General features: G+C 41.6%; 2 protein-coding genes and 1 long non-coding RNA gene across 11 annotated transcripts in view; 2 read left to right on the forward strand and 1 right to left on the reverse strand.

The window, feature by feature from the left end:
* Window positions 1-1339, reverse strand: part of NUP205 (nucleoporin 205) — a 45993-nt gene extending 44654 nt beyond the window's left edge. Inside the window, exon 1 of one of the 2 annotated variants that reach the window (XM_038154895.1) lies at window positions 1165-1339. In XM_038154895.1, coding sequence (XP_038010823.1) covers window positions 1165-1192 — 28 coding nt within the window. In that variant the 5' untranslated portion in view covers window positions 1193-1339. The other variant, XM_038154896.1, reaches the window with a different exon arrangement.
* Window positions 1340-1441: 102 nt separating this feature from the next.
* LOC119708449 lies at window positions 1442-15025 on the forward strand. Its single transcript, XR_005259078.1, has 4 exons — window positions 1442-1580; window positions 4815-4881; window positions 8138-8184; window positions 9096-15025. It is a non-coding gene; the product is annotated as an uncharacterized LOC119708449 (long non-coding RNA).
* Window positions 15026-15872: 847 nt separating this feature from the next.
* CNOT4 (CCR4-NOT transcription complex subunit 4) overlaps window positions 15873-27739 on the forward strand; it is a 76796-nt gene continuing 64929 nt past the window's right edge. For 7 of the 8 annotated variants that reach the window (XM_038154897.1, XM_038154904.1, XM_038154902.1 and 4 more), the window contains exon 1: window positions 15873-15990. The gene's annotated coding sequence lies outside the window, so the exon portion shown is untranslated. Of the gene's footprint in view, window positions 15991-25085; window positions 25257-27739 lie in introns of all 8 variants that reach the window. The other variant, XM_038154898.1, reaches the window with a different exon arrangement.

A 27739-nucleotide genomic window follows, 5' to 3' on the forward strand; every position in this document is an offset into this window, starting at 1 on the left:
TTTCACTTCAACAAAGCCATAGTTTTTTATGAAGAGTCTTTGCTTTATTACTGCTTTTCTGTGAGGCTACAGGGATGCAATCCATTCAGTGAGATCAAAAAGTCTTCTGTGTAAAATTTGTTCCTTGCTTGCCACAGGAATGGAGATTTTAATTCTATTAGCTAGAATTAAAAATTACCATTAACTGTCACTATTGACGTACAAAATCTTATTTACAGACCTTTTGGCCTATATGCCAGTGATAACTGTTTTTCACAGGGTCTCCATTCTCCTACTGTTAACCTAATGAAGCTCAACAAGAGTAACTGCAACATCTTGCACCCAATACAGAATCACTGCACAGGCTGGGAACCAAAGGAACTTCTGGAAAGCAGCTTTACCCAAGTGTCAAACATCCAAGTGTCCTGGCAGACAGGAAGCTGAACACCAGTCAGCAGCACAGGCTCATAGCAAAGGCTGCTATAGGCTCCAGGCTGTATTAACAGCTGTAGCCAGCAGATGCAAGTAAGTGATTATTCAGGCATCTCTCCCATACTAGTCTAGTGTCTAGTTTTGGGCTCCTCAGAGCTAGACACTGAAATAGTGAGCCAGAAAATAGGATTAATAAGAGGCTGAAAGAAGTGACCTGGTCCAGTCTTACAAAAAGAAGGCTAAAGAGGAACAGGGGCTTTGTTTTCTCTAACTACTGAATGACACGACATGTAGAAAGCAGGGCAAAAGCCTGGATATATTTCCCTTTTGCCTCTTACGCCACATAGCATTAGGACACGAGTGTAATACCGAAACGATGCCTAACCACGTGCACACCGAGTTACCGCAGCCCCCTCTGCGCAAGGAGGCCTCGGCTGCCTGACGCGACTCCCCTCCAGGATCAGCCAGGCATGGCGGCAGCTCTGACCGCGGAGCTGCGAGCCCGAGCACCGCCGCACGGGAGGCCGCTCTCCCAGCACACCGCGCCCCGCACAGGGCGGGCTCCCCGCAGCCCTTCCCCGCTGCCCGCCCGGGCCTCGCCTCGCCGCTTCGCCACGCCCGGCCTGCCCAGGGCGGCCGTCCCGGTTCCGCGGGCTCGGAGGAGAAGCGCAGGGCCGCCGGCGGCCTTGGAGCGGGACGGCCGCGGGGAGAGGCGGAGGAGAAGCCGCAGCCCCGCGCTCAGATTGTTCTTACCCGAATTTACCGCCAACGGAGCCGCCATCTTGGGCAGAGGGAGGCGCGTCGCGGCGCCGGCGCCCGAGGAAGGCCCGGCCGGTCCGGCGCGCCGGGCTGGGCGTGCCGCGCCCCGCCTCGCTGCCGCCGCACGGCGCCGCTGGGCAGCACCGCGGGGCAGCTCCCGCGCCGGGCTCCGGCAGGGGCACGGGCAGCGGCTCCGGCGGCGGCGGGGCAGCCCCGCGCCCGGGCTGATGGGAGCTGTAGTTAATGCTGGTTAATGGTTCCGCGTGCCGGTCGGCTTCGTGTTCCCTCGGGGCGGCTGCGGGAAAGGGAGAGCGCCGGGCTTCCGCCCATTCGCTCCTCTGATGTAAATAACACACCGATTCCGTGCCGTTCCGTTTGTCTTTCCCTCTTCCTTTCCATGCCACGCTCAAGTGAGTCTTTCCTTCCAAGCCCTGCCCTATAAGCCGTTTTCACTTAATATGGCTAAATACCTGAATTCAGACACTGCACTAGGAGATACATTTATTAGAATAATTTAATTTCTTTTTTAACTGAAAAAAGATCACCAGGATGATTCCAGCTTGCCTGGTTTCTGATTGAAGTCTTAAAAAAATAGAGACAATAAATGATTTTTGCATATGAATTAGGGTTTACAATCTTGTATGGGGGAGGAAAAAAACCAAAAAACCACCCGCTCTGATAGGAGTTATCCTGTGAAGAAAGCTGCATTTAAAGTATGTGCAAGAAAGAAAAAAAAAAAGTACCAGGCACAAAGAAAAGAAAATAAAAAGCATGTTTATACACTTACTTATCTGGAGCTGAAGAACAAATAACAAGTATCAGTAGCTTAGAAGTAGTCTGTGTCTGAAGTCAATTTACCATTCTCCATCCCAGTAGTAATCAACATTCTTACAGAAATTCCTTCTTGTATTACCTTTAGGATAAAAAAATTCCACCAAAAGTACTCATTTTTAGTTCCAGTAGTTTCCCCTCTTGAACTTTATTAAACCAGTATTTCATGGTTGCAAAACCATGTCCAATGAACTAGACCCATGGGAAATTGGCAAAATAACTCATTGCCTCTGTAGATCTCCCCTATAATGGGATGGCAGAAGGGGTAATAGAGAGAGAGAGAACAGTGCTCCTGGGGTGAGAGTGAATTGGCAAGGCAGCTGTAAGAAAAAAGAGACAGAAAACAGAGAAACTGTTTCACTTAGTCAGAAGTGGAGAGAGAAATTAACATTTTAGAAAAGAGGGGAATCCTCAGAATTCAGTAGATGAATGTGTTCTCAATAATTTGGCCTAATTTGTTGATTTAGTCAAAGGTCCCATATTTTTTTGAGATTTACCTTATCCTGGTCTTAGCCGTGAACAGACTAGAGCTAAAACGATGAGAATGACAGTGAATTGTTCATTTCATTCCAGGAAATGAAGAATGCCAGGCAAGAGGTAAAAGTAGAAAATAAGTGAAGTTAGTCCCCAAGCAGCTGAACTAAAGCAGCCTTGGTACCTGGGTGGGGCATTCCTGTACCCTCTCCTGTGCATCTTCCCTGTGAGGCTGTAGTTCTGCTCCTCTGCTGCCCATGTGCCACACCAAGCCCCATGACTATGAAAGGCAGGTATCAGATAAACTTGGAGATGCATGTGCTGATTACCCAGCCACAGCAAATGCAATGGATAGCTTGAGGTTTTGCTTCAGTCCTTCCTTCCACAGCGATTCTAATTTTGATCTTTTTCCTTTATACCTTCCCTGATTTTCACTAAGCTAATGAGCCCTCTAGCCTTTGATCAGATTAGGTTGGAATTGACTCAGAAATTGCAACAGGTTCAAAAGTTACTGAAAAATTTGGCTTACAGTGTGACTTCCTAAGCTGTGTTTCTGTAAGGAACATGAAGTTTTAAAGCAGAGAGAGAAATAAATAATTGATTTTTTTTTTAAAGCCTTTCCCAGGCATTAAGAGCTGTCATATTTCTTTTGGCATTCAGAAACAGCCAGATTGCACCCACTTTTTTTTTGAACTCTGTTGAAGGAAAAAATCCTTTCTAACTACTGCAGATTTAGTATTTTAAATTTCCAAATAATTCTTTCCTCTCCTTGCCAATTGACCTAGGGTCACATAGCAACAAGAAAAAAAAAAAGACAGCCTGAAATAGTGAATGGCAAGGGGTAGGTCATTGGGCAGCTGAACTGCAGAAGAAAAAATACCACATTTGGCTCCAGCTGCACAGCATTTATTATATTCTTTCTCTGTCAGCAATGTGATATTTTAATGCAAAATAGTTGTGACAGTTCAGCTCCTAGTATGGATGAAGTAAGAGAGGCATCTAGATGGACCATACCATACATTCTGCACATATTTTTATTGGCATAACTCCATCCATCCATCCATCCATCCATCCATGCTTTAATGAGTAGGGAAGTCCATGAACAGTAATTCTTGCTTATTCTTGCTTTATTTGCTGTCCTTTAATTTAGGTTCCCATTGTTTACCCAGGAGCACTGACTGGTTTGGTAGTCTATTTTTGACAAGTCACTATAGGGAAAGAATACCTCATTCCTCTCCCTAACAGTAGCTCTCAGCAAGTTCTGCAACACAGATGGGTTCAAGAAGGGACACCAATGCCTTTCATCCTTAATTACTAGACAGAAATCTATGAAGTATCAAAGGTAGGCTGACACTAAATACTCAGGGATGGATATCAATTCCCCTGGATTCCAGGGAAAGGAGGTTCCGAATTGCCTGTAGGGTAGCGAATTCTGCTTGTGTGGTGAGATACATTAATTTCTATAGGTGGAAATAACTCTTAGTAATAATTTAAATTAGCTGCACAGTGGGAACCTACTCTTTGTAACTTATAGGTGGTTTGTGATGTGCTACAAGTAAAACATTCTTAGTTTTGATAGTACTGTATTTAGTGGTTCATAGTCAAATCATACATCAAGATATGAAGATAACAATGATGATGATATAATTTACTCTCTTTACATGTTCTTATTACCAGGAAGAATAATTACTAGCCAAAAAAAGAGTATTGTTCAAATGCCTAAGAGGCCCTACTTAATTTCCTACTTTTAATCTTTAGTGTCGTTATGATCACATCTTTCACATCTCCATCACATGATGGATAAAAATGAAAAAAGGCTTTTCGGCATTGCAGCTGAAACTGGAAAACTTGCCTTAAAGAAGTGCATTTACATAAATAGACCAGTCCTTGCATTGTGAAATATGCCTCTTTCCCAAAAAGCCAGAAACATTTGTGGCTACTGATTAGACCATAAGAATTCATAGAGTTTATGTTTTGTCTGACACTAACTCTGTGCATCTCAGCTTACTGTTCTGTAAAAATGCGTATAGCATCTCACAGCCGGCCTGGAATGCTGACTGAATGGATCTTCAACCTGGTCCCATCATCTGAACAGAGCAAAAATAATATATTTTTGTTTTATGTTAGTTGGCAGAGTGAAAAATCCTGAATTGTCTTATGTGCTAGCTAAATTTCCTAGAAACTTCTTAGCTGGCTATAATCCTGTCTTTGCTGTAAAAAGCATGCTTTATACATGGAGATAGTTAGCTTGGCATCAAATCTTAGAAAAAGGTCTGAGACATTTCCCTTCAGCATTTCTCAACAAAATAATTTTGTAATTTCTCTGTCTTCCATCCTAGATATTTCCAGTGTCACCATGGTATCTAAGCTCATCAAAGAAACCGTGGGAGGTTGTCGCTAGCTCATGTAAGTGGTTTATCTAGTCAAAAGCAACCATGAGCTAAAAGTTCTCAAAGTTATATGAACACCTTCTTTGGGGTCAGGGAGCAGGGGGAGACGAACAACAGCAAGCACTGCCCTTCCTGTGTAGGTGAGGACAATTAGTGACTATAGGCATCTGACCAGAAATGAATGCCTTGATAAGCAATATCCTGCTTTGTCAGTTGGGTCTCTATGAGCCTTGCTCAGGCTTCAGAGGAAAAGTGAAAAAATACTGTTCTTGGCTCTGTCCTGTATCGTATTTTTTCCCTAATTCCTGCTTTGGGGCCCTTAAAACTATCTGTTTTGTTTCTCTTTCATCTCTATTCTGGAATGAAGAATAGTCTTTCTTTTCCTGTAATAATATCTCCACTCAGCTACTGAAGGCAATGAGGCAGTTATTAGCCCAGAAGGTGATCTGATTAGTGTAATGATGTAGCTGCTAGTAATTGACAACAAGAGGTGCAGAAACCTTCAACCAAGGAAATGCTGGAAAAACAAAGCATAAGCAAAGTGAAAATATTTGATATAGTAAATAGAAGTCTTGGCACATCGACTGCCTTATTGATATTCATTCTGTTCAGGGGTTTACATATCAGCTTTATCCTGTAATTCACTCTGAGCACTTTCTAAAGCATGTTCTATATATTCTGCAGCTGACTTATATACTTCTTTCATTCTTTTGGGTTCCCATCTGAGAATGGGTGGGTTGGAATGAGTGCAAAGCTACATGAGTATAATGAGTTCACTTGGGGAACACTGAAGATGTGTAAAATTGCACAAAAATCTCTGTGCTATTAATGTAAAGCAGAGGGTTTTCCATAACTAGATACAATGCAAGAAATTGGGAGAGGGAGTCAATTTAAGCTAAATTGAAATAAATCATTACTTTATACTTACAAACTGAGTGAAATTGATACAAGAACCAATGAGTTTCAGGAAAAGGGTATCTTGCCATGCCATCTCTCCTGCAATGTAAAATTGCTTCACAAATTATGCTACCACATTTTTAATTATCTTCCCAGCTTTGTCCACTGCTTTGGAGTTCTCTGGGCAGAAGACAAGAAGCACCCTGTACACAAAAGATGTACGCAAAATATAGTTTGTGCACTTCTGACAATATGTTACTGAAATACTTCCCCTGTTGTGATGCTCTGAGATAACTTATTGGAAACAAAACCTCTGTAAATAGATAGCATGAGAAAGGATTAGCTTTCTGCTCTGGTCCATTTTTTTGTTTCATGTAAGTTTGCTGAGAATCAGGAAGAATTATGTTCAGGAGCAAGAATTTAAAGGACATGGACTGGACAAATTCGATTTCTGGAACAAGAAATTGTATTCATCAGCTCTGATGTCAAAATATTTCAATGGAAGTCACATGCCTGTTAAAGTCTTCTCCTGCTGTATTTGCATCACTCAGCTGCATTCCTGGGCATCTGCCTGGTAACAATATAATTTTGTTTTTTCTTATGCATCACTCTGAGTCCTCTTTAATGAGCAGTTTGTCTGCAGAAACAAGTCGTTATGGTGAGGTCCAGCCCAGGAGAAGCTTGAGGTACTGACTCATTCTGAAACACTGTAGAATAGGTTTGCTTGCAGGTATATTTAGTCTATAACTACACAAGGACACTAAGCTATGAGAAACCCCTAAAAATTAGGTGGCCGTAGTTTTAATGAGGATTTGATTATGCCTTTTGGGTGTCTTAGTTTGACATTGTTTCATATTGAATTATGATAAATGTGTTTCAAAGTATGCTTTCCCAGAATTCTCAGAAAGTCTAGTGTCAGTTTTGAGGTGAGATCTGAAGAGCTTTACAGGGAAGATTGATGCCTCCCTTTCACTGGAGGAGTTCAGATTGTTCAGGTTGTGAGAGGCTTGCTAAATTCTTCCCTTCCAGCTTACTATACAACTGCTACCTCCTATGAATGTTGGAGGAGTTTTGGGCATTCTACACTCTCAGTCTCTTGTTAGTGACACTTTGTGAAAAAAAATAAACTTCCACTAGATATGCAACTGGAACCTGCCAGGGAACAGGGCAGAGAAAATCCCACCATTCAAAAGGCTAATCTGACCACCAGGTGAAGAATATTTCTCTTGTGATTTGTCTCAGTGATCAAGTCTTTTTGACAAACACATCAGCATGTGTTTGACTCAAATACTAATTCGCTTTCTTTTCAGGAAAAAAAAAAAAAAACCAAACCAAAAACTTCTGTGTTAACTACCTTGCAGAGCTCTTGGAAGCCTTAGCCATATGTGAAAATGAACTACCAGTTCTGTCAACCTGACCACCTGTAACTTTTTTCCTTTACTGATATTCCAAACCTAGGCAATCTGTATGCATAAAGTGGATTTTTTTTTTTCTGATCTCAGCAAGAACAAAATAATGTTTTTATTTTAATTTTCATTGATCACAGCTATTCTTTCAATACTTTATGGTTTGTTTGCCCACTCAGATAAATCTGAGTGAGTCATATAGCCCTAGTGCTCTCAATAAACTGATTTGTTGTTTGAAAGTTGTGTCTTTTCTCTCTATTCATGGCTTCATGAAATAATGATCCAGCTCCAAATCTTGCCTCACATGAACTTTCACGCATAACGTGAGACAAGAAGCTAGCTCTTTGAGGAGCTAGTATCCATCTAGAGTTAACAGCCTACTTCATTTCTAGGAGTCCCTGTAAGCAACTTACCTCCTATTTAAATACAGTGCAAACACAAACTTGGACAGCTTCAGTTGAGGGGATAGTTGTTAACTGCTGGTATTTAAAATCAAGGGGAAGAATACAATGCAGTAGAGTAAGTGCACACTCAGCTCTAGTATCACTCAGGGCAGCGTGTGTTGTTCTCACCATGCTTCTCTGCCCACATCCCACATTTTCTCATCCAAATCACGGCGTAGATAGCTTAGTAAGAAGTTCTTCAATTCAAGCATGGCTGCCATTGCTAGAACCAATTGACACAAGGACTTCTGTGGTAGGACAGGAGTAATCGCCTCTTTGGTAACATTTTGTCACATGCTGTGACATGACCAAACTGCTGAAGCTCAGCCTTTTCCCAGTAGGGCACACCTTGCAGGTAATTGTGCTGTCAGTCTGCTCCATGGCAGTTGTCAGCCCTCTGCAGCCTGAGACATGCAGACGTCCTGTAAGGAGGACATACCCATGCTCTAAACTTGAAAACTCTATATAAGATGAAGATGAACCTTGAAAAACTATTTTGACTCTATTTATCATCTTAATTCCACAGTTATCTGAGAGGAAATGTATCAATTAAAGGTGAATGCTGTGTCAGAGGTAAGTTTTCTTAAGGAAGTACACTGCTCAGAATATTAGACAAGCACCTTTTAGAGCTTTGATGGTTCAGTCATGTCAACAATTAGAAAGCAATGCCCAATAAAACTTGATTAGGCCACCTGGTCCTTCTTTTTACAGGAGTACAACAGAACCATTATTCTTTCAGCAGTTTGCATGTTTTCAGACCTGATTGCTTTTTCTGTGCATCAAAATAGATGTACCTCAAAAATAGATACTTTACTTTTTAAACTATTTTTTTAAAAAACCCATGGTGGCATTTTCACTTAAATTATTAAATTTAACTAAACTTGAATTTTAATGAGATCTTGAAGATGAAAAATTAATTCCCTTGTCTATAGTAAGAGCTCAGCTAACTCACTGTTTACCTGTCCTAAGTTGAGGATGTATGACTTCACTCTAGTAGGAAAGGTCTGAGAGTGTTCCTTCTGATTTCTGTGTCTTTGAAGTAGGCCTGAGATGAGTCAAAGCATATACTGCTCAGAAGAATGAGCAAAGGTATATATTACACAGAAGGAAGGAAGTCCAATGTCTGGGTTCCTATCTGCAAAGAGGAGGAGTGAAGAAGCAAGCAACCAGCAACTCGCTTCTCTCTTGTCCCTGACTTTGGTCAAGTCTCTTTACACAAATGGGAAGCAGCTGGCTACCCACCCAATCTTTCCTTCTTAATCTATTACTTTGCCTATCTAACCTATCTAATCTCAGTCTTGTCTCTTTATCTGCCTTGTTTATATAGCATAATATTAGCTGCAGTAGGTCACACTCCTTTTGGCAAAAGGAAATATCTGTCTGGAAAATTGCAAGGTTGCAGCTGGAGCTTGGCTGGTGCAATATATTTACAAGCGTCAAAGTTCATGCCAACCCTTTAATGCAACGTCATACTTTCTTGACAGGTGAGCTCCTGTCAACCTGGCTTATGCAGAACACGAGCTCCAACACAAGAAAAAGTCAGTGGAAGTTCTCATAATGGGCAGTTCCTGTTTATACAGCAACCATGGAATCAATATGCAGGAGAAAGTATTGCATTTTCTCAAGTCATGCACTTTTTATTTCATCTCAGCAAATCCCATATGGCTGAGGCATTTTTATAAGAATGTGAGCAATTTTGAGCTCTGTGGAAAATGCTGAGTGCTGTTGGATGAAGGCAGAGAAGGGCAGAAGAGGAAAAATACATTCCTTTCAATGCACTAATATAGAAGGCAGTTAAGGAATATGACAATAATGAGCAATCATTCTGCCTTGTAATGTATGTTTTGCTTTAAAGAGCACGTGATGACTCCCTGAAGACAATAATAGGTAACATAATGAAGTCCTGTCTACACAGGCATGTTACTTCAAATATTTCAGATGAGTTGGCTTGAGTATATTTGTAATAATTGTTTTAAAGTGGCTGGACTTTCTTTTTTTGCACAAATAAAACCCAGGCTCACTAGCTCTCAGCTATGAGCTGCATTCAGTTCATGAGAGGATTCTACCCATTTTTGAATAATTTTCCCTCATTGTATAATGTGATAAGGTTTCTTTGGTGTCTGGCCCTTGAGTGCTCTCTTCTGTTACAAGATCATCTGGATCAAGTATGTTAATCACTCCTGCTGATGGCTTCCATTGCAATTCCAGTATATGTGTGCTCCTCCAGATGCACACTTTTTTTTTTTTTTTGAGTACCACCTCTTTCCTTCCCTGATATTGTCTCATGGGTTATATGTATCAACACATCCAGTCCAAACTTTATGGCACTGCCTCAAATATTACTATTTGTGACTGTTGGTCAAACTGAATGCAAGAGAGGGACATTGCTGAGAAATGGACTAGTGCTGCCATAAATCAAAATAACGCTGGCTTTTCTACAAGAGCTGAAGGGATGTGAACAGGACCTCCAGGACTTCTAACAGGCCAGAATAGGATAAGCTGTGAAAGATTTACCCATGGGAAGTCAACTGCTGATCTTCTCTATTGTAACAGACCCAGGTGATTTAAAACAGCTGTCAAATGATGTCACTTCAAATATGGAGTTCTAGGACTAATACTGTTTTCAAACCACTGAACTGAAATGCAAAGACTGAGGTTATGAAAAAGCTGTTTGAAATCCAGAAAGGTGGTTAGCCTGAAAATGCTGCTGAAGGAAGTATTCCTATCACATCCTGTATTATGTCATAGCTCTGCAACTCTAGGCCAGGTGGTATCCAGATGCCATCACTGGCACGGGAAAATGAGCTGTATGAGCCATGAGCCTGTTTCCATCTGTTTAGAGCCACCTTCTCTACTGTGGTCAACGTGGGGCTCCACAAACAAGAACCCAATCTTGTGTTCCCACCTCGCGCTGCTTGCTACGCATCTGGGCTCACTGCTGCTCTTCCTGTCACTCAAAGAACTCTCATGGGCAGCATCCCATGAGTTAAAAGGAATACAGATTGCAGGGCAGGCATATTTATTGCAACATCAAATGCAGAAAAAAAAAAGCAATAGCAAATATACTTTGGCTTATAATTTGTTCAGCATTCTTGAGCTTCCTTTCACATTCTATGAGATGAATTACCAAAATTAAACATTTCAAAATGCTGAGATTATAAAACACTTGTAATCAAACATTCAGCAATAAAAAATTCTTGAATTCAAGCCAATTGCTTTACAGTCTGTTCCCTTCTGGTGCACATGATGCTGACCTGCATGTGTTGCAGGAGATCTTAGGGCAAAGACTATGCTCCATTTTTATTCACAGAGCAAAGCAGTGCAGCCCTCTTGGTTTCTCATCTGTATGGTCTTTCTCACTTCTGCAGTTGAATATACTTCAGTACCCTTCTATGCAATGCTGCACATCCTTCTGATTTATCCATCACCTTTTGCTCTAAGACTTTTTGACTTTTTCTCAGCTCTTGGAAACATATTCAAGGTAACATTGCTACAGAGGTGCACATAAAACTGCAAACTCAAGTCTGTTACTATTCAGTAACAGGAAATTATCCCTCTCATTTGCCCAGCATCTTCTTCCCTCCTTCCCATTCCAAGACCAACACAGGATTTCTACAGAAAAGAGATGTAGAGAGAGAGAGGCTTCTTATTTTTTAAACACTATGGGATTTGCTGAGAACAACCACTTCCTACGGAAGCCCAAACTCGAAAAAACAGATGGGAATGAGATCCCAAAATTGATTAAAAAAAAGAAACCTATGATCATTGGCACTGAGTTCAGTGCAGAAATAACAAATAATTGCAATTTATCTCTGACAACAAAGACACCATTATGATGAGGAACTTTAGCCTAACAGGTTGCTTAATGAATAAAAAATACTTCAAAAAGGAAGAGGATAGGAAAGAGAACTTCAAGGATTCCATGAATGGATTTCAGCATAGGAGCCAGAAAGCAAAAAAAGAGCTGGAAGGATGTTTATGACAACTTGTGTTACCTTGGACATGAGTGTCTAGATTCACAGGAGTTTGGGTGAATGAAAAAAAAAAAAAAAACCACACAGGAAGATTTGCTGTAAATTGTGAAAAAAACCCAGTTCTCTGAAGAATATTAGGATGTTATGCCACTACTTCAGGTGCACTCTGTGGTTAACAAATAGTGGGAGCTTCCTGGAGATCCTCACTACACCCTTTTCAGAAAACAGGAAGGATTTCTGCTTTCATTTGCAAAGATAGGTGCACTTAGCAGATAAGGTGTGCTGTGCCAGAGTTATGCTGAATAAATAAGGTTATAATGAAAAAAAAAAAGGCTGAAGCATCCCATTGAGGTTCTCATTTTCCCCTAATAATTCAAAAACATAACAAAGATGCATTTCTCTCATTAGCTTTATAATATATTCATTTTTCACCACTCTATTCTCTCATTTAAGAAAGAGCAGGACAATTCACTCATCTTGTTCTCCTGAGCAGCATAGAAATCGCCTTCTCCTCTCATGGACTTCAAACAAGGCATAGTGAACATCTGCCACTTGCAGCAAATATCGATCAGAGTGTTTGTAAGGTTCCTTTTACCTGCCCTTAATTTCCCAACAAAGCCCTTTATTATTATTTTACAGTTAGTTAGAACAGTCGTGCAGTTCCTTTCTTCAGTGCATTTGCCAAGTAAAAGGCATCATTAGTCAGAGAAGCAGAAAAATGTTTGGACCTCCAAGAGTGAGAAAAGGAGTGGACACATCAATAACATCCAATGCAGTCTGTAGAGCAATTCTTATTTCTGTTTCAGTAAATAAAGCTGAATTTCTAAAAAACCTGTTATTGACCATTGTATATTACTCTGTAATAATATCTGTGAACTTTCTGTAGCGATCCATAAGGCTTTGCAGAAGCTAGAGAAAATATTTTTTTTTTTCTATTTATGAAACCAAACTTTCAGCCTGAAATATAGGCACATACATTCAGCCACTGCTGCCAGCAGAGCTTCAGGTCATGAACTTCATAAAACAGGAAGTATTTCCTCAGCACCAACACAGTGAAATATACGTGTGATAAATATTTCTAGCCCATACTGGTAGACCATTATCAATCCCAGTGAGCAGAAAGTCCACATGTAGAGGTGCTGCTGTATTGTTTCTTTGTTGCTGAATATTCAGACTGCAATCTGTACAGATGCTTTGCAACTTTACCATCCTAAAGTCCCAGCATAATTACTCTCTATCCCAGCCAGGCATGGAATTACTCGATCTCCACCTCCTTCTTTCCTGCCAGTATCAGTACACCACCATCATGTCTTTCTGTAGTGCATTCTCTGGACCCTCCACTGTTTCCTCCAAAGAGGTTGGCAGCCATTTGAAATGGTGGTGGCCTAACACTGGAGGAATCCTGAAAATGGCTTGGCTTCACGCCAAACTCCAGAATCCTAGTAAGTTCCTATGTTTGTTCCTCAAGACAGTGATTGTGGATCATTGCCCAGGAGAACAATTTCCCAGTACGTGGTGTGAATCAATGCATGACAGTGCATATGCAACAAATGCCAGGGAACTGGCGGTTGAACCACAATATATAAATCATGTGAACAGACATTTTTACTCTAACTAGTGCATAGATTTTACTCTAAAACTGCATATTGGTTATTTCCAAGAAAATGTATTCCAAAAGCTTTTCTTTATGAACATGGAAATGATTTCTTAGAAACAGTCCTGCTGAGTTGTCAGACCCATTCAAAACAAATGAAACCCAAAAATTTCCAAAAGTAAATAAGTTATCAAAATGCAGTTAAGTAACCTTATGAAAGCAATTCCAACTACCTAAAAGTAATAATTAATTTAAGGACTTTAAAATGGCCACATGATGGCCTAGTGAATTATTCTTTAAAATGACCACATGATGGCTCAGTGAATTATTCTTACCAGATTAAAGAAGAGTTGGAAGCAGGGCTACGGATAACTTTTGGCAACATCAGCCAGAGTAGTCTTCAGCCATGTAGATTTTTTCCAACATTATTATTGGATGCTGCTGCTATCTGTTCATGCAGGTCTCAGCAAAGTGATTTGAACAGAATTTTACTAAGGGAAAGACTCCTTAATTCTGAATTAAAAGAAAGCACAGATTTCACTTAATCTTAACAGCCTCAATTCTGGTTCAAAATTGCAGGTTTTAGTTATATTATTTTTAACCTTTCTTTACAAGCCAGAGTACTTGCTTTTAATCAACAGGAAATGTTGCTGGGTATTAGGTGTGTCGACAATCACATTACTTATATAAGTTACTTACATAATGGGTACTTCTGGAACCTAATGGGTTATATATCAGTTGACAGGAAAATATAAAAATAATACAGTTTTTGAGAAATACATTGTTATATACATACATTCACCTGAATTTGATTAATATATCCTAACTAGTTACTTTTACATTGGTATATTAAGTATATGTTACACTCTAAGATATATGCGGAGAAACAGGATTTCTCACATATACAGGTGTTTACATTCCATTGTATGTTTTGTTTTCTGAATAACGTGGCATTTGAGTTCACATGTCAAGATTACTTCTGAAAACAGCGTATCTTTTTATGCAGACCCGGGTCTTCCTGACAGCAAGAAGCAGTAAAGTTAGTTTGTAGAGCTATCCTGTGGGGGACGTACATATATCAGTCTAAAATTTAATATGCGCAAGGTAACATTAACTTGTTTTGGGAAGGAGATAAGCTATGTCAACACAAGTTCCACTGTTAGTTGAACAGGCATATTGTACAAAGCTGTACTAGTATAATACTTCAAACTAAGAAACAAAAGTAAAGGAGAAAAAAATCCATGTGATTAAATGTAATTGTTGTGCCAGTGCATTTGGTGATGAACACCTCTCAACTGCTGAAATAAGTAAAATTTTCAGGTGAATATTGTCATGGCAAAAGTATTAATAATTTGTGCACTGGAGATAACTGTTAAACACCTAGGCTGAGGCTGGCTGCCCGGAGAGCTAAGGATGCCAGGTCAGGAAAGCCTCAGGAGAGCTCTAAAGGCGATGAGTAAAAGCACTCTGTCAGCTGAGGCGATGAAGTCCTTCATGCAGCATCGGGGATCACAGGAAAAAGAGAGGGATATGGGTGCAATTTGAACAGGTCCATGGCACAGGGAGTCTGAGGTAGAAAGAGGGGACAGAAGCAATATAGTTTCTCTGAGTTTCTACAAAATGAAAAGTGAGAGTAAAGAGAGAGGAGGGTGAGGCGGGAGGCGGCGCGGGGTAGCCTGGCCGGCCGGCCGTGGCGGTGGCTGCGCGCACTCCCGCTCCGCCGGCCGGCGAGGGGCCGGGCGCCGTGAGGCGGAGCTGGACACGGCGGCTTTCGCGGGAACCGCGGCCAGCCCCGGCCGAGCCGCTGACAGCCGCGCCAGGCGCTCCTGGCAGCGCAGCTCAGCTCAGCACAGCCCAGCTCATCTCAGCACAGCTCAGCTCAGCGCAGCTCAGCTCATCTCAGCACAGCTCAGCTCATGGCAGCGCAGCTCAGCACAGCTCAGCTCAGCTCAGCTCAGCTCAGCACAGCTCAGCGCAGCTCAGCACAGCGCGGCTCAGCGCAGCCCCCGACGTTGTAGCCAACAGCCGGCAAACTCCGACGGGGAGGTACACGGGATCGCTTCGACCCGGCAGAGGGGAAAACCCCCAAAGCAACACCAACACCAGGGGAAAAAAAAAATCTTTAAAGAAATCAACCTGCTGCTTGAAAACCGCGCGGTTCAATGTCCAGCAACAAGTGTCTGAAGTTGCAGGGAGTTTACGGGCGGGGACTCCCCGGAGCAGGGCGGTGAGACGGCCCTGCCCGACGGAGAGCTCCGGATCCCCGGCCTGACGGAACAGGACCGGGCTCCGGCTAGGGCCGGCGCCGCCTCCGCCGCCTCCCGCGCTGCCCGGGCCACCACCGCCGCCTACAAGTCCCGTCATGCCCCGCGCCGTCGCGGCCGCTGCCGTCGCGCCCCGTCCCCCGTCCCGCGCCGCTCCCCGCCCACTGCCGGCAGCGCACGCGCAGCGGGGGCGGCGTCCGGGGCAAGTCTCCCCAATGTAAGATGGTGGCCGGGCTGGCAGCGGAGCGCCCCGAGCTCGGAGATCGCCCGTCCCTCGCTTAAAGGTCGTCGGAGCAGCCGCCCGAGCGCCCGACCGGCTGCCGCCGCACGTCCCGCCCCAGGAGCGCCGCCGCGGGTTTCTTCCCTCCGCTTCTCTCCTTCCTCGCCGCCTCTCTCCTTCCATCCCCACCCTTCTCCTCCTTTTCCCCTCGCCTCCTTTCCCGCACGCTCACTCACCCACCCGCCCGGCCGCCCCCGCCGCGCTGGGCAGCCTGAGAGGGAGAGCCGCGCACACGCACCGCGGGCCGGGCAGGCAGGAGGAAGGCGGGTGAGTGCGAGCTGAAGGCCGGGCCGGGGAGGGAAGGAGGAGGGAAGGAGAGACGAGGAGGAGGCGGGGGGGAGCCGGGCCGCTCTGGCTACGAGAGCGCCGAGGCTTCGCTGGGACGGCGCAGGCCGCAGCCCACCCGCCGGTGCAGCCCCGGCGACGGGAGGACGCGCCGGGCCGCTGCCGGGCGCCGAGGGCACCGGGCCGTAAGGGGCGGGCGCGGGGGCGAGCGGGCGGCTCCTCCTCCCTGGGGGCACCGGGGAAGGGGCTCTCTCCGTGTCGCTGCCCGGAGGAGACTGTATTTATTTCCTCCTCGCCCCCCCGTCCGGCGCGGGGAAGCCCCTGGGCCGGGCCGGGCCACCGGCCCCGCTGGCGGAGGGACGGTGGCCCCGGAACCGCTCGCATCTGCCGGGGCGGGCCGGTGCGGCCGGGCGCGGGCATCGCAGCGTGATTCACTTAGAATTTGCGTGGAAATTTCCTCTCTCCTCTTCTTCCTCTTCCCTGGAGCCAGGCTCCGTTTCTTGTTGTGATATGCACTTTTTTCCTGAGGGAGAGGCAAACAGATGGTCAATGGCAGCCTCTTAATTTTGGTGTTATTTTGGACAGTCGGTGCAACCTCCTGAGATTTATCTGTCAGTGAAATAACCGGTATGTAACTTTCTGTCTCCTGCTTGCAATATCCTAGAAGCTCTTTTCATTTTGTGTATTAGCAGAAGTGAATGACAAGGCTGTGTATGGATGCTCATCTTGCTTCTAGCGACGGTCTTACAGCTCTACCTGCCAGTTTAAAAGTGAGCAGCCGGTGCCTTTGTATGTACAGTAAAGGGGAGGGAAAATATACTAGATAGTTATCTTAAAATGCTTTGTTACTGTACCAGAAAGGATTTAATTGTCCATGGCTTGTATGCTTCTGTCAGTGTGGTAATACTAAGTGTGCTGTTCATAGGAGAAGCAATTTTCTGCAGAGCATATGTTAATCTGAGCAAAATATATCAGCTGGTTAAAGCTGTGGAAATTCTAGACCTGCAGATGTTGGCTTACTCCCGTCCAAAAGTTTTAGGAGTTAATGTTGGCCAGTCACATGTTTACTGAGCCTGTACAGATTTCTAACTTGCTGTGTTTTAACTGCCTGTGTTTTGTTTTAGTTTTGAAATGTCTTGACTTGAACATCCCTGTACTTTGACTTCATATTCATGTAAACATGGTGTCTGGCACTAACAGAAGAGCACACATACTGAAGGATGAATATGTAGAAGAATGAAACTTTTTCTAGCCCGTTTCACTTCTTAAGAAGGAAAGGGAAAAAAATAAAACACAGGCTTATGAAGAGCAGAGAATAAAACAGCTGTTTGACTTAAGAGAGTGAATTAGTTTCAGATGGCCTACAAATAGCCAAATATACTGCTAGTTTCTTAGCACCTCTGTAATAAAGTAGTGATCTAACTTGTGGTCTAGGATTCAGCTGTCCTGCGCCTTAGGCTTTTGGAATTCTGCGATAGAGTTTCCATTTCATAAACAAGATGAACACATGTTTAGAAATGCTTAGCAGTTGAACTTGGCTGAATTGCAAACTAAGTTCATTTTAGGGGAAAAGATTGTTTTGGACAGAGGGAATACAGTATTAAAATGATGTATTCTTTTAACTTGCATGTTTCTTCAGGTGCCTCTTCGTTAGCTTTTAAAACTAGGAGTGTTGGAGGATCCTAACAGTTCTTCTCTTTACAGAGAAAAGGTGATGAGTATCTGTCAGGAATGGTGCTCTACTAGTTTCTTGGCACCTCAGAAAGTTTAAGAACATCCATAGAGTGCCCACTAAATAAAAAACTTGGGTTAAAAAGGTTGGTGAGGGAGTATACACAAGTGCATGGCTTTTTTATTTAATAAAAATAATCTTTATGTAAAAATACATGTTGTCCTTCATGGTTGTTGTTCATAGAAGTTAGGATATTCTTTGTGAGTTAAATGATTTTGAAATAGGTCTGACCAAGATCCTAAGTATGGGCCCTGAAGGCTTAACTCTGGCAGCTACTGCTCAAAATCTCACCTGCCTCTTTGAAATAAATGAGATTATTTCAAATAGACCACTCTGTAAGCACAGGTAACTGTTAAGTGGCTGGTCACAGATTGCATCTTGGGCCTTGGTTGCTCTGGTAAGATGAGGCTGATCTATAGGCCTTAACACATGCTGGTAGGAAATTACTTGCTCAGCAAGACTGCTAGGGTCAAGGGTTCTTAAACTTTCACACGGTGAATAGTGCCTTAGGTTGTACAAACCACCTCTTGTCCCACTTGCAGTTACGCTGTATTGCTGAGATAACTTGAGTAAGTGCATATGTGGAAGACTACATAACTTACCTTGCTTCAGTGTCCTGAATGCTTACTCTCTTTCAAGGTGTTCATGCTTGTTTTTTTTTTCAGTTTGTGTCTTTCTACCTGCTTAGTCCCCTTTTTATTGGATGGTAACAGTGTGAGGAGGTGGAACTTTATGAATAAATAGAGTCCCCATCCCTCTGGGCTGCCCTCTTCTGTTTCTTGGAGAATAGTCTATGAATTTATTCCTTTCAGAAGGTTGGTTAACATTTCTTAACATTTTAACGACTGTAAATACTTTCCAGACTTAGAAAATAGCAGCAAATGGTTTGGCATGGCTTGAGCTGCTGTTCAGACCTTCTGGTTCTTCCTGTAAGTAAATTGGGAGGGCAGTGCATGTGTCTAGCAGGAAATATGAATATAACATATCTAAGTAAAAGCATGTATGCGTTTTTGCATTTGACTGTTTGGATCAGTTAGGTGCATGTTTTTACCAGACTGGGTTTTTTTCTGTCACACCAGAAACTTTGACTTGTACTTGGTTTTGTCAGATGGCATTTTTCTTGTATGAGTTTGAAAAAGGAATCTTCATAGTTTTCTTATTTCAAAATTGTATTCAAGATTATACAGATTTAGTGAGTATTCAGGATACATAGTTTTGGCTTCTGGTTAGCTGTTACTAGACTGGCTGCATCAGCTCAAAGGGAAGAATTAGTGCTTAAACTAGAGATTTCCACCTAGTACTAAAATCAAGTAAGTTTTGTGGTGATATGTTTTATTTTCTTTCCTTCCACTTGGCTGTTCTGCGAACTTGACAACTTCAAGGTATTTCTAGTAGGAGTCTATCATCACTTAAATGGAGCTTGCAAGTGTTTTCTAACCATGGATGTGCAAAATAAGGTATTTATAAGTCTCATGCATGTGCTTTAACAACTTGGGGAAGCCTGCATCCAGAGCTATCAAGAGAAATACAGGCCAAGGGAATGACACTTCTCATCCTTTTCTGTGTATCCTGAAAGCTATGTTTTTATTCTGGAGCAGAATGTGTTAGTGTTAGAAAATGTCAGGGACATTTCAAAATGGTTGATCAGTTGTTAGTGTATTTTTATTGAGGTATTTAATCTGTTGCTGATTTTCAAATTGGGGAAAAATAGGTTGGTATCAGCATAAGGGAGATTTTTTAATCCTTTAGTCACGGAGTTAAAAATAAAGGTGGATGTAGAGATCAAGCAAACATGCTATTGAACTTGGTGGAAAGGGAGCTTGGATCTTTGCTAAGGCTTGTTCTCTGATCAGTGCTGTCTGATTTTGATCCAGTTCTGTTCTCTTGCAAGGCAAGAATGGAAAACTTCATCTGTCTGTAGTAGCTTTCTAACATACTGTGATCCCAGCATCTGTTTCTTGTATCTCACAGTTATCTTGAGAGCAATAGATGCCTAATATGAAGTGGATTTCAATTGACTACAAAATCAGATGTAAAGTAATTGTACTTCTGCAAATCTTGGTTGAGAGATCAAGGGTCCCTTGTTGTAGTGCAGGTTCTTGTACTGTCTGAGCCCCTTCTGGGCTTTGAGTATTTTACTTTTCTCAGCTTAGCAGTCTTTCATTGCTGGAAGGTGATATTGCAATATTTTGTATTTGATTGCAAGTATCAATTATTAGCGCTAGAAATTTGCGGTGGTGTTTTTGTGTTGTTGGGGTTTGATTTTTTTTGTTTTCTTTTTTCAAAACAAGTGAAAGAAACTGCAAAAATGGCAGCACACTTTTGTCTTCCCTTCTAATGAGTTCTTCAAATTCGAAATAGAATCACATGAGCTTTGTAGGGATGGCCAAAAATGTGATAGGCATGTGTACTGTGTTTTTCAAGTAGTGCTTCATCCCAGGTTTTACTTCGGGCCATTTTTAGGCCTTTTTTGTGGTTGAGTGCTTATGTTTCAAACTGCTGAGGCCTAATCTTTTCCTTGCTTAACAGAAGGGGCATTTATTTTTTTCCCCGTGTGGATGTTCTTAAATGTTTTCTTCCAGATAAGATTCAATATACAAAAGTAGTAACTAAAAGGGTAACAAACTTAGTCCTGTAGAATAAAATACACTGCATAGGTAGACTTGCTAACAATTTTTCACGTTAATTTGTTTCAGGAACACTGAATTCAACAGATCAGATTTATTTGAAAGCAGGCTTCATGTTATACTTTGGTTTCAAGTCTCTTTCACCAGTATGAATTTAATGTGGATCCTGCCTGAATAGTGTGTATTAATTTTAAATTGCAAGATACGTGTGCTAAGACACCTTGAGTGTGAAATACTGTACTTGCAGGTGGAGTCGTTTTGTTATTTCTAAACCTGTCTCTTATTACATGTTACAGTAAGTTGCCATCTTAAAAAAAACCCAGAATTTGAGGGCAGGGCTGGGAGGAAGTAATTATATTTGTATGTGCTTTGGAACTACCTACCTGAGGAGTTTGTGATAGAAGTTTTGATGAAGGTTATGTCCCAGGTAGGTAAGCATGTGGTGGCTGTTGTTCAGAGTTTGTTTTCTACTACAGCCTAGAATTATAGAAAAACAGAATAGAGAAGAAGTTGTAGCAATAATCACTAGATGTGGGGAGAAAGTATTCAGCTACTTTTTTGTCTTTCTCTGTCTTCTCTCCAGATATAATGAATGAAGATAGGTATGTGTAGCTATAGCTGTGCCTGTCAGTTAAAGACCTAAAGCTTCTCTGTGATCTGTAGATATTACCTTGGGCTGTTGGACGTTCAAAAATAGAAACTATTCCCTGTCTTTGAATAGCTCCTGCTTCCTGACATGTGACTTTTTTTTATTGAATGAAATCTAGAATTAGTCCTCAGTATCTCATTCATAAAATGTGTCTGTCCCCTGAGAACCCTTAAACTAGCATAAAATAAAAGGCCAAAACTTGCTAGGTCAAAATCAGTGGTTTTAGGTCTGCATGCCAACAGTTAATTTGAATGCATTTCCTTCAATCAGTGTGAACTGTAGGGGCTCCTAAACTCCTGAAGTTACGTTAAACACACTGGTCTGAATTGAGAGAGGCCCAGTAGCATTAATCCAATTTGTCTAGTGACTTAATCTTACTGCCATTTATCATGTAACTGCTGCTCCTCTGAACGAGCCTTCTTGCATGTGTTTCTGTTGATCATTTAGCATGCCGAATCCCTTTTCCTAAGAAGGTAATCTTCCCTTTTATGAAACTTCATCCTAGGTTAAGGGTCAAGTAATTTATAACTGAGAAACCATGTTAGAGAAGTAAGAGCTTCCTCCCATCTTTGAAAGCTCCTTTGCTAATCCTTTCATTTAGTAAAGCATACATTTAACATATTAGTGTGGTTTCACAGTTAGTGGCAAACTGGTTCTAGGATATAGGTGGTAAGTCTGAAACCAGAAGATGATCTCTAGTTTTCCTGTACATAACTGTTAGTGTACGTTGAAAATATGGAAGAACAGCTGGGAAGTTTAAGGAAATAGCAGCTCTTATATCAGACTGTCTTCTGTACATGGTAGTGTTATCTGACTGGATTACAGTTTCATTTGAGTCTTGAATAGTAGTTACAATTGTAAGCATGCTTCAAAGTATGTCCATTCTCATGTTTTCACCAGTAATGGCTTCCTCCTTTCACTGAGCCCTTTTAGAGACATTAATTTGTTAAATTTTTGTGCTCATGGTCTCATTCTGATTTAACCTGAGGCTTGTGATTCTCTGGGGGTGGGGCAAGGGCATACCTTGTATGAGAACTATTCCTCTGGTTACTATGGTATACATACATAGCACGGTGAAACTTGGTGAGAGCCAGCTGTGTTTTGTGACCTAGTGACTCTGACAGTCAGAAGAAAACACCATACCTTGGGCAGAAACTGGTTAGAATTGGTTCTGTAGTACCTTTTCCTGGGAAATCAGCTATTTGCTTTTGACTTCAGTGTCCAAAAAGAGAACACTATACAGCTGTCTTTATAAGGAAGCCTGCAGTGGCACATGGCTTTTATTCTTTGAGTGTAGTTGTATAGAGTATAAGCAAAGTGAAGAGTCAGAAAACAGGTAGTTTTGTAGTAAAATGGTTGTTCTGTCTCTACTTGTAATTGATACCAGTTACCATGAGGGTATTTTTTTAAAATTCTTTGCACATATGTATTAAACTGTTGACCAGAGGTGCAGCGAAGTTTGTTTTCAAACATATGTGATTTGGTGTAATGAGGTGAGAGGGAGGGTCAGATTTCTTTTGGCATTTGCAGTGCTGTAGTCATCTGCTCTTAACAAATGAGCTACTTATTACCAGCTGTTGTTTCTGCTGTATTCATTGTGTGCCCCCTCTGAAAGCATGGTGCAGGTAACTTCTAGAGAGGTGCAGTGCAGCATCTTTTGATTGTACTGTTTTTTCCCGAGACTTGTGATGGACTTAGAAAATACTGTAGTATATGAAAGTATAAGGAAAGAGATGGACTCAGTGTCACTCTGTATTTTGAGTTTTTGTTTTACTTTTCTTATTTACTAAATAGAAAATCAGATATTGAAGAGCATCTTCTCAAAGCTGACATCAGCATAAATGTTTCTGAGGCGTCCTTAGTGTCTTCATTTTGTATTTTGTTTCTTCTGGTTTTAAAGGAACTTAAATATATCAGCCAGTTCTTTGTTCTCTTAAGGCAGTTGTTTGATTTTCTTATGGGTTTTGGTTAGTGTCTCATATGGGCTTAGGCTTCTCCCAATGAATTGCATTCAGTTGCTCTTGGTTGGTAAAACCTCAGACCTGTCTCTTAATATTAAAAAATCACAGCATTTAAAGGATATGTTGGGCAAGTGTATTTACAGTCAACTTGAACATATATGCTTTTTATAATGGGTATTTGCCACAGTCTGACAAATTGTTTGGGATTTCATTCAGCACTTCATATGTATCAAATGACTCCTTAAGTTCACCTGCCTGAGGTAATGCAGCTCCAGGTAGTGTAGGTAGCGGTAGAAGGAATTTATATAAATCCAATACTACACATCCTGCTTAAATTCGTGGAAGCTGATGCTGTTATTTCTCATTGTTTTCCCTTGCTTTTTCCTAAGAAATTCCTTTATATGCATCTGTCTCAAATATTTCTTTACCACAGCATATAGATTATGTTCAAGCAGTTCTCTGTGTTCTGTTCCTCACTGGGATAAAGGTGCTTCCCTCAATGCAGGTCTTGATCTTTCTCAACTTTGCTTTTGAGTAACAAATCTGTATTTCTCTGAAAAGCAGAGGTAGGCAATTGTAGCTTGGGTAGCCAATATGTGGGAATAGGTATTTATGATGTGGGTGAATATTGTACAGAGCAGCTGCCTTTCTGGATTTCTATCAGATATGTGAAGCATGTGTGATAATAAGGTTTTTCAACTCTCCGAAGTTTTTCTGTGCTTCTCGTTAAATTAATTGGTGTTTTTTTAATAAATAGATCTAATTTTTTAAATTACAGAATGGAAAGTAAAGTAAAATTCTAAGTATTCTTTGTCAAAGCCAAACCAGCTCCAAACTGGAATTGAGTGTGACTGTGACATGGTGTAGATATTTTTACCATTTTCTGTTGACTCTGATGTCAGTACATGTTATTGAAACAGCATCCTGTTCTTGTCTGAAGCAGATGATGTCTTAAGCATAGAATTCTTATTTTCCATAATACTGAACTCCAAGCTGATTCTTTCTTCAGCTAATAGAACTGATAGCTCATTGGATTTATTTGCTCTTGCCTTTTAATTCGATGTACCTTTTATGTCACACAACTGTTTTATAAATTACTAAAAGAGAAACTTTATTGCCTGGAGTTATGTGCTAGAGAATTTCAGATTTTAGAGAAGCTTCATCCTTTGTCATTTTCAGCGTGAAACAAAAAAATAAGCCACAGGCCTCATTTCCACCTACTTTCAGATAGTGCCACAAATTTGAGCACAGGACATGTGCTATATTTGGAATTGACTTTACTTCCCAGATACACATCAAGAAAAAGCTGAAATGGTTCACTCATTTTTTCCATTGGGCTTTGCAATTACTGGCTACAGGGGCTAATGCTTTTTTTTACTTTTTCATTCTTGAAAAATTCGAAGTGTAGGTACTTGGTGTAACTGTAGTCTCTTTGAAGTGCAAGTGGGTTTGTATGTATTAAACTTCTGTTGTATCTTTAAAGTTCCACTGTGCCTTGTGTATTTACATATTAAGACTGTTATATTGTGTAACAGCAGTGCTCAGGGTAGGGAATTGTTACAATAAAACTTATATTTTTGAAGCTAATATGGCAAATGTAGGCAGTATTTCTCTGTTTCAAACATGTTCTCCAACCTCATTATCATCAATAGAGCTATTCCATTGGGTAAAGTTTACTACTTAAATGTTTGTAGGATCACAGCCTTAATTTGTAGTATTATGGTTTTCTGCCTTGAGCACTGCCTAAATGCAATTAGGTTTTAATGCGTTTGTGTTGACTTTAGGTTTAAAGTGGAAAGTATAGAAGAGTTTGTAGAATCACAAATGGTTTGGTTTGGAAAGGACCTCAAAGATCATCTTGCTCCAACACCCCTGCTATGGGCATGGACACCTTGCAGTTGCCCAGGTTGCTTAAAGCTCTATCCAGCCTGGCCTTGAACACTTCCAGGGATGAAACATCTACAGCATCTCTAGACAGCCTCACCACCCTCATAGTGAAGGTTTCTTCCTAACATGGAATTTAAATCTACCCTCTTCTAGTTTAAAACTTTTACCCCAAGTCATATCACTTCACTTCCTTATGGAGTCCCTCTCCATACTTCTTGTAGGCCCCCCATGGGATACTGGAAGGCTGCTGTCTAGATCTCCCTGGAACCTTCTCTTCTGCGGACTGAACAACCTCAACCTCATAGGAAGGATGCTGCAGCCCTCTGCTCATCTGTGGCCCTTCTCTGCATCTGCTGAACCAGTTTCCTCTCTTTATTATGCTGGGGGCCCCAGTTAGTTATTTAACTAATAATGTTCTGTCTGCTGGTTGTCCAGTGTTCATTCACCTGGGGCTTAAACTGATTCGCCTCTCCTGACTGTAGTGAGGGGTGAACACTGCCACAATTTGCAGAAGTGAAGTTTGCTTTTTTCCACTTGTGACTAAAGATATTGTGTGTGAATGGCTGAGAGTGAATCTGGGGGCGGTGGCTGCTGTCTCACAAGTTTTAGGATGAGGCTGGAGAGGCTGACCAAATCCTCCTTGTTCCCTGTATTTCTTGGTAGTTTCTCAAGGATTCTGAAGAATTATTTTAAGCCTATGCAAGGGTTTATTTTATTTGCATGGATTTTTTTTTTTTAATAGGCTGGATGAGGAGTACAGACACTTTTCTGATATGTTTCCTCCCCTTCAGCTGTGAATGAAATACCAAATGCGGCTTTTCCAGAGAAATATGGAGGAGATGCCTTTTTTTCTGTTAAGGAAGCATAACTGCTTCTTCCAGTATCTGTAGTCCCCCCAGCCTTTTCTTTTGAGAAGTGCTGGAACACATCTTACTTATTGGTAGGAGGTATGAAATAAAGCTTTGGATACACTTCTTCTTCACACTGTTCCCTGTCTCTGGGATTTCTTGACTGACTAGTCATGATGTGAATTTTCCAGTGGTTAGTAATTCCTGATGTTATTTGCTTTGTCAGAGAGTGTGGGACTTTTTCTGAAGAGCTGTTACTGTCCTGAAATATCTTATTGTTAGTCTGATAAGTAACTTTGGAGGATTGGGAAGACTGATACAGGAACTTGTGTGTGTAATTATTGGTAGGGTACTATACCTTACCAGGAATTTGCTCCAAGTGCTGGAGTACTTGTGGTGTTCTTGGTAATGTTTTTACTTTTTTTGTTGTGTGTTTTTGTCTAAACCAACAATGGTTTATACAGCAGCCCTAATCATGTACTCTTGTTCTCCTCCCTGATATATTTCTGATTTTTGAGGCTTGGTTGTTGGTTTGGTCTTTTCTTTGCCCCTCAGTTCAGGGCATCTTTTTTTTTCTTCCTGTGTTTGTATAAATATGAGCTTGTAAAACTACAACTCTTCGTTCAAGTGTATGATGTTTTTCTAGAAGTTCATCCATAACTTTTAATTCTAATTTAGAAACACAGCTGCAGGCTGAATAGGAGATGTTCTCTTTATAGTTGATGTACATTGTTGAGAGGGGCTGTAGCGAGCCCAGAAAGGCAGTACATATAACTCACTTTAGCTTCTACTAGAGCAGATTTTAATATGAGGTTCCTGCAGTTCTGTCTGGGGAAGTGCAGGGATAAAGATAACAGCTGCTTTGAATCAAAACTTTGTATTTGTGTTGGATGGCTTTAAATCTATCTGATGTATAAAAGAAGTAACAGTTTGCTAAAATTCTGTCTGATGTTCGGGAAATGAATCCTCAGGCTGCAGAAAAGACTTTGGGAAGCAGGAGGAACTAACGGTTGGAGTACCTGTGGGCATGCTGTTGAACATACTGAGCCTAGCCTGCTAGAGCGGTGTGTGGAGACAGCAGGCATGCATTAAAATAACTTCATTTAAGATGAACATGTTTCTCTGGGGAGTGGGACAATTATTGTGACAGGTAAAAGAGGTTCTGCAGTGTTCAGCTTTGAATGTTTTGATGCCCAGCTTGATAAAGCACAGTGTTATACAGACTTGTGCTGATTTTGATTTGAGAAGGAGGTTGAATGGAGAACCCTAGAGTTCCTTTCCAACTGGAATTATTCTATGAATCCATAGCAAAAACTGTAACCATCCTCAGCTTCATGAGTATAAAATTGTCCATGTTTGAGCTTGAAACTAAAAATCAGTGATAAGCTTATAAACTCACATGAGGCTTAACAAGGCAAGTGCAAGGTGCCTGCACCTGGGTTGGGGCTACCCCAGGTATCAACACTGGCTGGGGGATGAACAGATTGAGAGCAGTCCTGCTGAGAAGGACTTGGGGGTACTGGTAGATGAGGGGCTGACCCTCCTGCTGGGACATGACCCAGCAATGGCATTCACAGCCCAGAAAGCATCATGTAGTGACTATCAAACTGAGAGTAGGTTTAGCTTAGATATTAGAAAAAAAAATCATTACTGTGAGGCATTGGCACAGGTTGCTCAGGGAAACTGTGCCTAAAAGTACTAGGGGATGGGAGGGATGGAGCTCTGAGCAGTCTGGTCTATTGTGAAAGGTGTTGCTGCTCGTGGCAGGGGTGTTGGAACTAGATGATTTTTAAGGTCTCTTCCAATCCAGGCCATTCTGTGATTCTATGTTAATAGGCTTAAAGCAGATGTGGCTTCAGTGGAAGTGCAGGAAGGTTTATTTAAACTTAAAGATATTCCTTGATGTAAATACTGAAGCTTATGGATGTAATGCAGAATCTCTTGCACTGACACAGGATGTTCCTCTTCCTAAAGTTCAAGGTGGTTGCTTAAAAACTCAGTGATGAAATGCTCAAAAGGGAATGGGA

The sequence above is a fragment of the Motacilla alba genome, chromosome 1A (assembly GCF_015832195.1).
Source record: "Motacilla alba alba isolate MOTALB_02 chromosome 1A, Motacilla_alba_V1.0_pri, whole genome shotgun sequence".
Classification (NCBI taxonomy): Eukaryota; Metazoa; Chordata; class Aves; order Passeriformes; family Motacillidae; genus Motacilla; species Motacilla alba.